Genomic DNA, 12,343 nt, shown 5'->3' with positions numbered 1-12,343 from the left:
TTATTTGGAGCAAAAGCCCAAGACGGAGAAAAAGGAAAGACAATGCTAAGTTGGACTGGTTCAAAAGAGCCAAGTAAAACAAGCTGCGCCATGATCCAGAAGTAACACACAGGAGACTCGTCCCTGAGAGTAGCGCCGAAGGTATGTGCTACGTTTCTTGCAAGCTAATGAATGTCATAACTCAAACGATCGCACCCTCCTGCAGTCACATGCACACCATTTATTTTGCTGTGCTAAACATTTGTTGCTAGTAATAATTTGTTTACAAATCATGCACCATGTAAATGTGGACAAAAATATGGAACGTGGTCTGCAGACAAGCAAGAGTAAATTACTCGCGTGCAAACTTTGTATATCTTGAATCATCGCTCAGTCAGAAAGTGTCTGTAAATATGAGTGCAGAACAAAGTGCAGGAAATGTGATGTGTGTGGTGAAGAAAAGTACAAGAATGGAAGCGCTGCAGAAAATGGATGGATTGTTTCTGCAGCCATAAAAATATTTTTCTGTAATTATAATTGTATATATTTCCACAAACCACAGATCGTGCATCCAGCAGGAAGATCCTTCTCACTCCTGTTGGCAGAGCTGATTTTTTTTTTCTCCGCAAGACACTGCAGCCATTGGGAAAAAAAATCTTTACTTGTGGTCAATGTTTAGTTTTCTATAAATCACAGGCTGACCTCAACCAGCTGGAAGTCAAAAGAGGTCCTGCAGAGTTGCACTCTCACTGTCCTGTTGACTTCGGTCGCTGTTTCTCACAGACGAGATACTCCAACATTTTGTGGATGACACACACGCACGCACACACACACACGCACACACACAGACATTGATACACACTTGTTCCTAAAGTTAAATACAGTATTTAAAAATTGGATACTGCTTCAAACAACAACGCGTGTGAGGGAAAAGTGGTTAGGACTGCACGACTGTCCGTGTTTTATTTGTTATTTTACTTATGTTAACTGTTTTGTGAAGCGCTTTGGTACAGCTGCCGCTGTTGTGAAAGCGCTATATAAATCAGCATGTATTGTATTGTATTGTATTGTATTGTATTATACTTGAAAATAAATTATTTCGCCATCAAATCCTCTTTTTCATTGTTGGTTATGTTTTGTTTTGTGTTCTTTGTTATTGTAAAGTGCCCTTGGGTGTCTTGAAAGGCGCTTATAAATCAAATGTATTATTATTATTATTATGTTGTTGAGAAGAAGGACACCACTGTTTGGATTTTTGAGATGTCACAAAAGCAAAGAATATGAGCAACAACATTCAGCTTGACATAAATCTTTTCACCCAAAGCTTATTTTCTTTATTTTTGAATCAGAAAAAGGGGAAAAATGGTGGAAATTAGCTCTATTTTACTGCTGATTCTTGAATAACAGAGAAATGTACAAAGAAGCTTTTTTTCCTAATGAAAGGATAGAGTTGAATATTTCTTTTGGTAGCTGTAGAACACAATATTTTTTGGGCCTCTAATTATCAATGAAAATCCAAAATAGTGGGCAAGGTGGTGATGGCTGTGTTTTCAAAGGCAACCAACGTTGCGTTCTCGTCAGTGTTCATTCAAGGTCAAGAATGTTCACCAAGCGATAACCAGACATTAACCTATACTTTCACTGTCGCAAAGGAATTTCGAGCTCCCTGTTCAAAATTTCGTTGCGGTCATGTTACCTTTAAAACAAACAGCAAAATATCTGTGATCAATGGTGACATTTTGCAAAATTAATGGAGTACTAATTGTTATTCACTTGTACAGTTTTTGTTTCACTCTTCCACATGTTTCTTGACAGTTGTTCAATTGGCCGTAACTTGGTTTGTGCTTAATGTTTCCCCATCTGTGCTTTGTAAATTTCCATAAAACACTCTTCCATTCTCAATTTCCACCATAGATTTCTCTTCTCTTTTCTGCCTTTTTCTTCCTAATCTTCCTCATCCCAACACAGTTATCTTGCACACCGCTATCCTAAACTGTTGAGCGACACTCTCCCAAGCACTACCTTACAGTCACAAAACTCCTTCAGATGATGTCATCTGCGGAAGATATAATCCTACTGCGCGCTTCTACCTCTGCTCTTGCAGGTCACCCATTTCCATCGTTTTGCCCATCACCATCTGCCCCTTCATTTTCCTTTCCCTTAATATCAAATTTAACTTTGTCTTTGTCACCCCATTTTCCATTCCGATGACATCCACACGCATGGGCGTGAGACTCCGAAGTAAAAGGTAGAGTTGAAACGTGAGGTAAACGCATGCACTTTTTGGCACACAAGCTTTTTTGTGCCACGGGTCAATTTCACGGAAAGCAATGTTTTGACCGTCCATCTGAGAAACAAAAACATACTGCTCTCCGTTCCAATGAGTGTAGTTGTTTTAACAATTGGTAGGCCTGCACTTGCTTCTCTTCATTGAGCCGATCCCATCTTGGCGTTTTGTTTTTTATTTACCTGACTGAGATGACGTGCCATATTGCACATGGGACTGCGCCGATCCAGGGCCCGATGGTTGAGAAATGTGCTCTCCACACTTTAAATCTTGAGCTTGAACCTTCTATTTCTTTCCCCCAATGAAATCCTCTGGGGTGGCGTTTTGTGTCATTTTCTTGCTGCATGATAAACGCTCTCCCAAATAGTTGGGTTTCTTTGCTTGTTTTATGTCGGCAGAGAAAATATTCCTGCGGGTTCATATTTGCTGCTGCCGTTGAGATTAGAGCCCACACCACTTTGTTTCATACGTGCGTGTATGTTTGAGAACATAGGCTGAGCCATTCTTTAACCAAACTTCAACCTTACCGTCACTTTAGTCCAGTTTAATTATCGTCTCATCCTTGCATAAAATGTTGTGCCTCCTTCTGCCAATTCCACCTTCACCATCCAGTTCTGACTAATGTGCGGCTTGATTTTGTTTAATTACCGACACTTGGTCCCTCTGGAGGTTGTTGCTGATGTCATCATTAGACTCTTGAAGCTCTTTATATTTTTGTTTCCATGTTCGACTTGTTGGACGTTTGTTACTTGGTAGGCCTTCCCCCCTGCCAAGGGTATTTCAAATGGTTAAATTAACCAGAACACGTTTGTTCGCTGACTTCTCTTAGTTTTAAAATAATTTCTTTTTCACCAGTAGACAGCGCTCTGGTTTTGGTATAAATATTCTTCACAGGCCAACTCAAATCTGAAACTGAGCGTAGACATAATCCTGGTCAGTAACATGTTCCAGTCCATAGACACACTTGAGCATGAGTGGGTTCAAATAGAACATGGCCTCCAAACAAAAGCTGAAAGTTTAATCTCATCTCATTTCATGTTTTGACGTCAAACCCAACAGGATTTGGTACTCAGCCAAAATAAAGGAATTAGCTTCACTGTTGTAATGCTTTTGGAAGAGAGTGTTGTGTTGGATCTTGTTAAATTGGACACTTGAATCTATATCTGTGTCCAGTATGTATTCAGTACATGATGCTGCCCTTTTTTTTTTCAACCGATTTCTATCCATCCCATTTTTAATTGCCATCGCATTCGTTTCTGAATAATTTAACTTGAATCCAATTAAGGGAAGCACTGTGTCGTTGGATAACTTACATCTTCAATTTAGCTTTAACAGACACTACAATAAAATGGCATTGTAATTTAGTGGAGCACCATAGGGAAATTTTGCATTTACATTTAATCGAACGCACTGTTGAATATTGATGTACCTCCCAGATAACTTTTACATTGATGTTGTGCTTCTCCACAGTTTTGGGATTCAGCATGATGGCAACGGTAACGACTGTGAACCCATCGGGAAAAAACCTTTCATCATGTCTCCGCAGTTGCTATATGGGACCTTGCTGCCCAAGTGGTCCAGATGCAGCCGGCAGTATATTACACGCTTCCTTGAGTGAGTTCCACATCATGTACAGTCTGAGCTGCATAAAACTGAGTTCAGTCTTCCTTTTCATGGTGTCTGGGATGATATTTTTTAAAGGAAATTGTGCAGGTCCACTAACCTGACCTGTGCAAATGCCGATAGAGATTATCAGTCGAGATACATGTACACAGAAGTGGGTACGTCATTAAATACTGCTAGTTTGTCATTCATCAGGGGCCACACTTCTATTATTGTCAGTCCGTCGTTATTCAGAGTGAACCAAACTGTAACTGTTGGTCCCTCATTCTGTCATCGTTATTTTGACCGTCCTTATTCCATGCGCTCAATTACAGTTCATCACCTCTATTTTAGGACCGTCATCTTAACCGCACCCCCGGTGTTGCTAAATCACAGATAGTCGTAGATGAAATTACTGTTAGTCACGACTAAATTTACAGTTCGCCGCTGCCCTTTTAGGTCCGGAAGCTCTTCTTCTCCTTCTTCTACTGTTATTTTCAACATCACATGCATTCGCAGAACAAATTGAATCACACCAAATGCCGTGACAACTAAAACGATGATATTCCATCGTATTTACAATCACCATTTACCATCATGTATTTGACTCAAACATTCAATAAATAAACTAATGTTATATTCCATCACTATTATGGAATATATTAATATTAATAACATAATATTAAAAGTCCATCACATGACTTAATGCTGCCGCCTCGCTCTCTCGATCTCTCGCTCTGCTCCCACCATCCAGCGAACCTCTCAAACAGGACGTACTTGTTTGCAAAATATTGGTGACATAAATAATTTCACCGACATTTAACAGAAAACCATAAATGTTTAAATGCAAAGAAGTACACATACATACAATTTTAGACTCAAACAAAGATTGTTGATTTCAGTGAGTTTATCTGGTTCCACATCCTCAGCCAGTTGCCACCGGCCATCACAGTCCGTGCAGAGATTATTTTAAAAACCAGAGTACTCTCACGCGCATTTGTAGTCAGTTAGGTCATCTAAGCAACGTACCGAGACAGACGGGCGTGTTTCCATCAGTTCTCAGCGAATCAGGCGTCCGTCTGTCCTTGACCCGGTTAGTGACAATTACATTGCTGGATGAAAACCTAAATCCTTCTGTGCCTAGTACATCTTTGTTTGAAGTTTCTTGTCATTAGTCAGCAAAATGGACGTCTGTCAGTACTGCCTGAATGGCCACCTCTGCATATACAAAAATGTGCAGACCTAACTTGAAAATGTTTCCTATCACCTGTCTGCATATGTATATGTGATCTAATGTCCATAACTTGAAAATCCTTTTGCATTTCAACCTTTAAATTCTAGCAGCTAAGTGAGCTTTCAAAACATTTGTAAATCTTCTAGCGTGCAGCCCAAATGTAGCTCAGATTCCAACTTCACTCATCTTTCAAGAGGCCAGGGTGTCATTAGTATCACTAACATTTTAACTCAAGCTGGCGGATTCTCCACCACCAAAAGTAATGTAAATTAAACTGTACAAGACTGTACAACAACATTCTATCAAGGATACCAGAACTGAACAACATAACATATTGTGGCATGATAACAGTCAAATGTAGTAATTGTAACGACTTCTTAGCATGCTGGGCAATGCCTCCTCCGCTGATTCTCTAACATGCTGTAATATAGTTCTGATGGTGCGCTGTAAAGCGCCAATGACACAGAAACTGCATTCTTATAATGCAGCTTGACAGCTGCCTTACCAAATGATGGGCCACCCGCAATCATTCTGCACTTCCATAAAATGGCTACACTTAGGTGCCCATTGTTGTTCTCTAAGGTACACATTTCTGTGATAAAGCCTGTCGGATCCACAGTTACAAATAACTACAGTTTAGAAAAGGTACAGAAATGGTCTGAAAGCTCCATTTATGTTCCTTTTTTGTTTGCATGTCAGAGTACAAACAATTGTTACGCTTACTGTAAGTGTTGTATGAAATTCACTTCAAGAAATAAACAAGAAAAGTCACCTCGACCATTGATGGGAAACTTTTTCAATGTTTTGCACTTTAGGACAACTGCCAATGGTACTTGTGAAGAAAAAATAATGCACTTTTGTTATTTGGCCACTCCGGTCCCTGGGATGCATTGCACAACTAAAATGTATCCACCAAAAGGTCGTTAATCATCGCATTAGTATTTTTATGTCACCCATTGTTTGCTGAATGTCCGTCTTTATTAACTGTCACATTAAATTTAATTTCTACCTTGTAAACCATGACTCTGACCTGTGTGCAAAACATTAAACATCCAGGGTATGGGCATAGAGAGGGTGACCTCCTACAAGTACCTAGGTGTTCTTCTGAACAACAAACTGGACTGGTCTACAAACACGGACACCCTGATTAGGAAAGGACAGAGCCGACTCTTCCTACTCAGGAAGCTGAGGTCTTTTGGGGTTCAGGGGTCGCTCCTTAAGACTTAGTATAACTCGGTGGTGGCCTCGGCCATCCATTATGGCATTGTCTGCTGGTCAGGCAGCATCTCAACCAGGGACAGAAAGAGACTGGAGCGACTGGTCAGGAAGGCCAGTTCTGTCCTGGGCTTCTCCCTTGACACTCTGGAGGAGGTGGGCAACAGAAGGATGCTAACTTAGCTAAAAGCTATGATGGCCAGTCCCTCCCACCCTCTCCAGCCCGCCCTGACAGCACTAGGTAGCTCCTTCAGCCAGAGACTATTACACCCGCGCTGCAAGAAGGAGAGCTGCCGACGCTCGTTCCTACCGACTGCTGTCAGGCTGCTGAATAAAAATAACAGCAATGATAATAATAATAATTAAATGATGTGAAAAACAATTGTAAATAGCACTGCGATTTATCCATTTTGTATTTATATTGCACTTAATTGAACGGTGTTTGTTTTTTCTTCTTTCTTCTTTCTACCCACATTCTTGCTGCTGGAGGCTGTAAATTTTCCCAGTGTGGGACAAATAAAGCATATCTTATCTTATTAAAATCGCGATTAGTTCCATTGATGATAGGATAAAGTGCTGAAGTGTTAAGTAGAACCACTTGTAGCCAAAGCCAAAAGGTGCCAGTTTTTTAACCTGCTTTTGACACCTCGTGGTACACGCGTCCGAGATACTCCACCTTCTGTATGATGGCAGTCTTGCCATTGTCTTGATTGTCTTCTCGAATGGAGAGGAACGTGTGCAAGTGCTACTAATTGAGATGAATGTTGCATTGACAATTTACAACTGATCAGGTGTGGTTGATTGTTGGCTCGATGCATGAGCAGTTCCAGGTGGATGCCTTGATTCCCTATTTCTAGTATATTTTGTGGACACCATGCATTGTGAATGGACATGCATGCATTGTATTTTTGTTTTAATTTTCATGATACATGTACATGTTCTAATTGTTTGTGTGTATTTTTGTTAGATAATGTGTACACTTGTCTGCTACGGTCAGCTGCTACTGTCAGTGACTTGCAATGTAATTCTGCCTTCAACTGTGTTGAATGTTGAAAGTATTTCCTCGTAGTTGCCACAGTTTCTGAGCTACAAGCATCTGGAATACTTTTAGTGGCTCAACGTCTTGACAGTATTGTAGCTTCTGGACTCGACTGTTGGGGGGGGAAAAAGGTCCCAGGGGCGATAGTGACACCCGTGAGACTTGGCTCGAGGAAGGACAGCTGTGAGTGTGGTTTTCGATTGTATGTTTCATGACAGACAGAGCTGTTATTTTTCATTTGTTTATTTTACTAATGAAAACTGTCAATAACAACTCTGAACAAATTAGACAAGTGTGGCACCTGTTATATGCCAACACAGCAAAAGATACTATTAAATATCAATAGGGTGTTTGTTGTAGATTTTAAAGGATTATAAAGGGGACATACAGTATGGCGCAAAATTGTACGCAACGTTCCTAGATGATTAGTTGAGTCTTTGGATTTCCAGCCTCCTTATAAAAGTAAAGTTTAACATTTTCTTTTTCTCTGGCTGCCTTTTGCTGAAGTTGTGAGTCATCTGAATTTCATTGGACCGCGATTTTACGTCATTGTCAATATAAGCATTCACCCCATGGGGTTGGGTGCCATTCACTCTCGTGTTAATTGATGACTAATGCCAGAATCCGCACACGAGTTGTAGTGGATGAAGAGTTGCTTCCAGAGATGAAAATGCTTTGACTTTCTTGATGTACGGGCACATTTCCTTTTACACTCTCGGCTCAGCTTCCGCAAGTTAAAGCTGCTTTCCTCGTTCCTTCCCTTAGCTCCGCCCCTAGTCGTCATGACAGCATGCGCTCTGAATTTGTTGCACTGTAGTGCATGCATGGTGAACAGTGGCTCATTTTCATGCAACAGGACCGCACCCCCAAAACAAGCGAAGTACATGGAGTCTTAAATACTTGGGTGTAATTGTTGAGGTATGGGGTATTTTGGCAAAAGTGTGTCACATACACGTTATAAAAATATGGGGGACCTCTTACGTTGCGAAAAATTTTTTATTTCTTCCTTTGATGGCAAACTTTGCATTCAGCTGTGTATCACCCGCAATGCTTGTTCAATGATTAATCCATATTAGAGTACTGAGAAATGACCTTTGTGGGACACCATATGTATGACACGGGTCACTTGATTCATTCTTAACAATCAAACAAGACCAAAAACCTTTCAGACAATCATTATGGTTCTGAAAATAAATTGCCATTTGTATCAAAGGTCAGAGAGAGATGCAGACCCCTACTGGTTATTGTGTATTGGTTTCGATTCCAGACCTTGTGTGCTGAGTGATGTTAAATTGCATCCTCCTGGTTTATGCTGTCCAATAAGGTAAGACATGGAGGCATCCTGTCTCCGATATGATCTCATGCTGATGTGGTGGAAGCTCTGAGTGGACAATGGTTTGTACTGTGAGACAACACAAAAATGTCAAGTAAAGCCTACTAAGGTTAAACTTTCTTTGGGATGAACTTAAAATGGTGTCAGGTGTGTGCTGACTCCGATTATTAGTATTAGTTCATTCTGAACACAGCAACATCCAATGCATAAGAAGAGAGTGGGCACCCTTGTGAAACCCCATCTATTTTTACTACTCTCGAAAGGCTATCGTTTTTCGTTGTTTTTATTCCGCTGGGATTGCATAGGTCATACACTACTGGTTGAAAGTGTTTTGAAAAGATTCTTCTGCGTCTTATATTTTCACATCACAAAAACCTGGCATTCGAACAGGGGTGTGAAGACTTATACCACTGTATGTACAAGCAGACTGTGTCATCTGTTTACAACACAAGTATGTCGTATTGTCATAGGAAAATGTTTTCATGTTCATACTTTTAAAATTTAAAACAATGTGGGAGGTAACCAGCGTGCTCTACTGTGATTACAGCCGTGGCTGGGGTTGGTGTCTTGATGATGCCCCAGCGAAGGATACCGTTTCCCAAAGCTTGCTGCTTCCAGGGGTTCTGTACAGTGCGGCCCATCAATGCCGGTTGCAGTATGGATCTGGATCCGTGCTATGCGATGACATGGATGTAAGACTACCTTCCAACAGCATGTCCACCACATCCTTCTTCTTCCCAGTCCTAGTATGCAGGGTGTGTTGGGGCCCTATTTGAAATCTGAAAATCCCCTGAACCCACCAGACCCTCAACACCTGAGCCTAGGATGAGTCATTCCCTGATAAACACTTTTTAAAAGCAGAATAAGAGTATATGAACATGTGGATATAAAAACAAAAATAAATAATCATCCAATTAACAGGTTCGGAGCTTTGATGTGCACGCTTTTATCAGTCGACATAAATAATGGATGTATTTGAAGACCAGTTTGAAGCAATCTTACAGGTTACTTTTTTCATCAAAAGGCTCCTAACTTTTGATCTGAAAGGGCTGAGGTGACTCCGACTACTACTTATATTGCTGCGAATAATAATAATCATCATCATCATAATATTACTATACCAGGCACCAGTGTCTAGTAATGTCTTCTCCCTGTCCTGTAGGGAAGTCTTCACAATGACTGACTTACTTTACATTATTCTTTAGCATTTACTCACTCTCTGTGTCATTATTTGCTGCGTTCCCATCAGACAACATTTTTGCTCATCTTACATTGCTTATTTGGAAAAATCGATGCAATTTTTCAACATACGTATCAATCTACAGTTCTCCTTTAGTGACCATCTGCTCGGCCCCCGTTCACAACGAATTGAAGGCCAGCGCGTGTTCTGACATGTGAAAAAGGAAAATGTTTTCATGGCTATAAAAGTGGTGATTGAATGCCCCTCCAAAAATGCCCCACTGACAAAGGACGTGTGGCACAGGAGACGCTTGAACCGTGGTGGTTGGAATGAAGAAGTGCACTCGTTTTGCATAATTAATCAACATTCAATTCCACACAATCAACCACATTTTCACAGTCAAATAACGATTTGATTAAGACCTCCAATGGTGTGGATTCATTAAATATTCATAAGAATCAAACGGGGCAGAATAGGCATTTATTCTTTTGGTAAAAGTGCCTGACCCATAAGAATATGATCAGCGGCATTTGTACTTTTTACTCTCAGCTCTACCCCCACTCCGCAACGTGTTCAGATACAAATATTTTATATTTATTTAACACTGAAAAGTTAAAACTTTTGGTGCCATTTCAACCTCTGAAAGTACCAGCACTGAACTCATTGAATATTCCTATTCCACAACCCCAAGTTGAACATATTCATTCAGTTCTGCATGTCAAATCCTACTTTATAGTTCTTCAACCGATTCGACCACCACCAATGGAAGGTTAATGCCCACAGCCGCACTACGCTTACAGCTTTGGTAATAACATATTTTAATGCAAACATTTCATTGCAATACTTCATTCTCAAACTTATTACTTTGAAAAGAAAACATCAAATTGTAGTTACTTCCTCTAGTGAGTCACCAATTTAAGGTCAAATAAAGCACATTCATTTTGAAGTCTCATTCCTGTTCAAATATTGTTAAAAATCGAGCTGCCACTGTCATGGAAACAGTCCCCATCGAGGTACGTCACGCTGCGGGTTGGCCACTTGTCACTTTATTTGTCATATATTTTGTTCAGCACTGACGCTTGAAACAACATGCGCCAAATGGAGGGCAACATAATGCACCAATGCCAGACAGTAAACGGTCCTTTCAGCCCTTCTACATTCGCCTTCTTGTTGAAATCCCTTTGTGCATTCGACAATGTAAAGAATTGATTTTTTTACCGCTGACCAGCGGCCTCTCTTCCCCATCCCTCCACCTGCCAGCCACCCCCATGGAATTAAGCCTCGGAGAATGCCAGTGAAAATCACAACACATTTTGTGACAGCTTTCTCAGTGACCTCGGAGTCAGTAGAAGGTGAACATATTTATACACATTAAAACTGAGTGCTTTAATACTGCCTGTTCAAGCTAATGCCATTTGCTCTGCCCATTTTAGTTCTTTTTAATTCCTTTGTTTGTTTTTTTCTTTTAATTTACTGGAATTTAACATCTTGTACAATGTTCAAGAAAGGTTCTTCTTCTCATTGTTATAAACTGGGGTTTGCAAAAGAATCTCTTTGTGGTTCTCAAAGGAGCACTCGAGGTTGTTACTTGGTGCTCATTTTTTGCCCGCCCTTTGACCTCGCAGGCAGTGGCAAGTCTCGGATCTATTACTATTGGTATTAATTAGTGCCTTATTAATATATGTGGTGTGTAGCAATATCGTGAGAAGTGTACCTTAGATGTGTTGATATTGTATAACTGAATGCAGACCGTACCTAATTAAATAGATCAAATAATTTAAATGTGATGTGGGAAAAGTTTCTGGTGGGAACATGCATCGAATATTTGCTACTTTCCGAAGCTAATTGCTCATGACACGCAAATTGATTCAGAATAAAGGATTTCGAAAAATGAATTTGAAAGTGAAAGTTGCTAAGCAATCCACATATTAAGGATTAGAAATTGATGCCTCACCTAAGGCGCGGAATGACGATAGAAGTACCTTATATTATCTTGGGTGTCCAAATTATCTGAAGAGTTTTTGGGCCTCAACTACACTGATTTTAACAAAGGCAGTGTGTTATGTGCACAGATACAACACTGGACTGGTCATTTTAAAGTCAGGCTATCTTTATTGCAAGAAAGAGAACAAGGATGACAATTATGTTTTTCTTTTATTCATTTACGTTAGCGACGGGTCTCCTGTTTCTCAGTGAGTGGCAAATTGTGTGACCATTTTTTTCTAGATGACAACATTTAGCCCTTTTCGACTCAATATTTTCTATTCATAATATACTCAAGCAGCTGTCTGTCATTGTTATTTGTGTGTGTGTGTGTGTGTGTGTGTGTGTGTGTGTTTTGATTGTTCTTGTGTGTGTTTTGATCAGTCTAAGTCAGGGGTCTTCAACTCCGGGCCTGTAGGGCTACTGTCCTGCCTGTTTTCCGGCTCTCCCAGGTGCAACACACCCGATTCAAATAATCAGGATCGTTCCAA

General features: G+C 40.3%; 1 protein-coding gene across 1 annotated transcript in view; it reads left to right on the top strand.

Moving 5' to 3' along the window:
- Window positions 1-12,343, top strand: part of LOC127599236 (A disintegrin and metalloproteinase with thrombospondin motifs 7) — a 76,617-nt gene that overhangs the window by 27,153 nt on the left and 37,121 nt on the right. The window contains exons 8-9 of the mRNA XM_052063007.1: window positions 3,737-3,880; window positions 9,237-9,381. Of these exons, the coding sequence (XP_051918967.1) occupies window positions 3,737-3,880; window positions 9,237-9,381 (289 nt within the window). The remainder of the gene's footprint in view (window positions 1-3,736; window positions 3,881-9,236; window positions 9,382-12,343) is intronic.

Source organism: Hippocampus zosterae, chromosome 4, assembly GCF_025434085.1.
Source record: "Hippocampus zosterae strain Florida chromosome 4, ASM2543408v3, whole genome shotgun sequence".
Classification (NCBI taxonomy): domain Eukaryota; kingdom Metazoa; phylum Chordata; class Actinopteri; order Syngnathiformes; family Syngnathidae; genus Hippocampus; species Hippocampus zosterae.
Note: the sequence above shows the minus strand (reverse complement) of the source record. Positions and strands in the feature narration are given on the sequence as shown.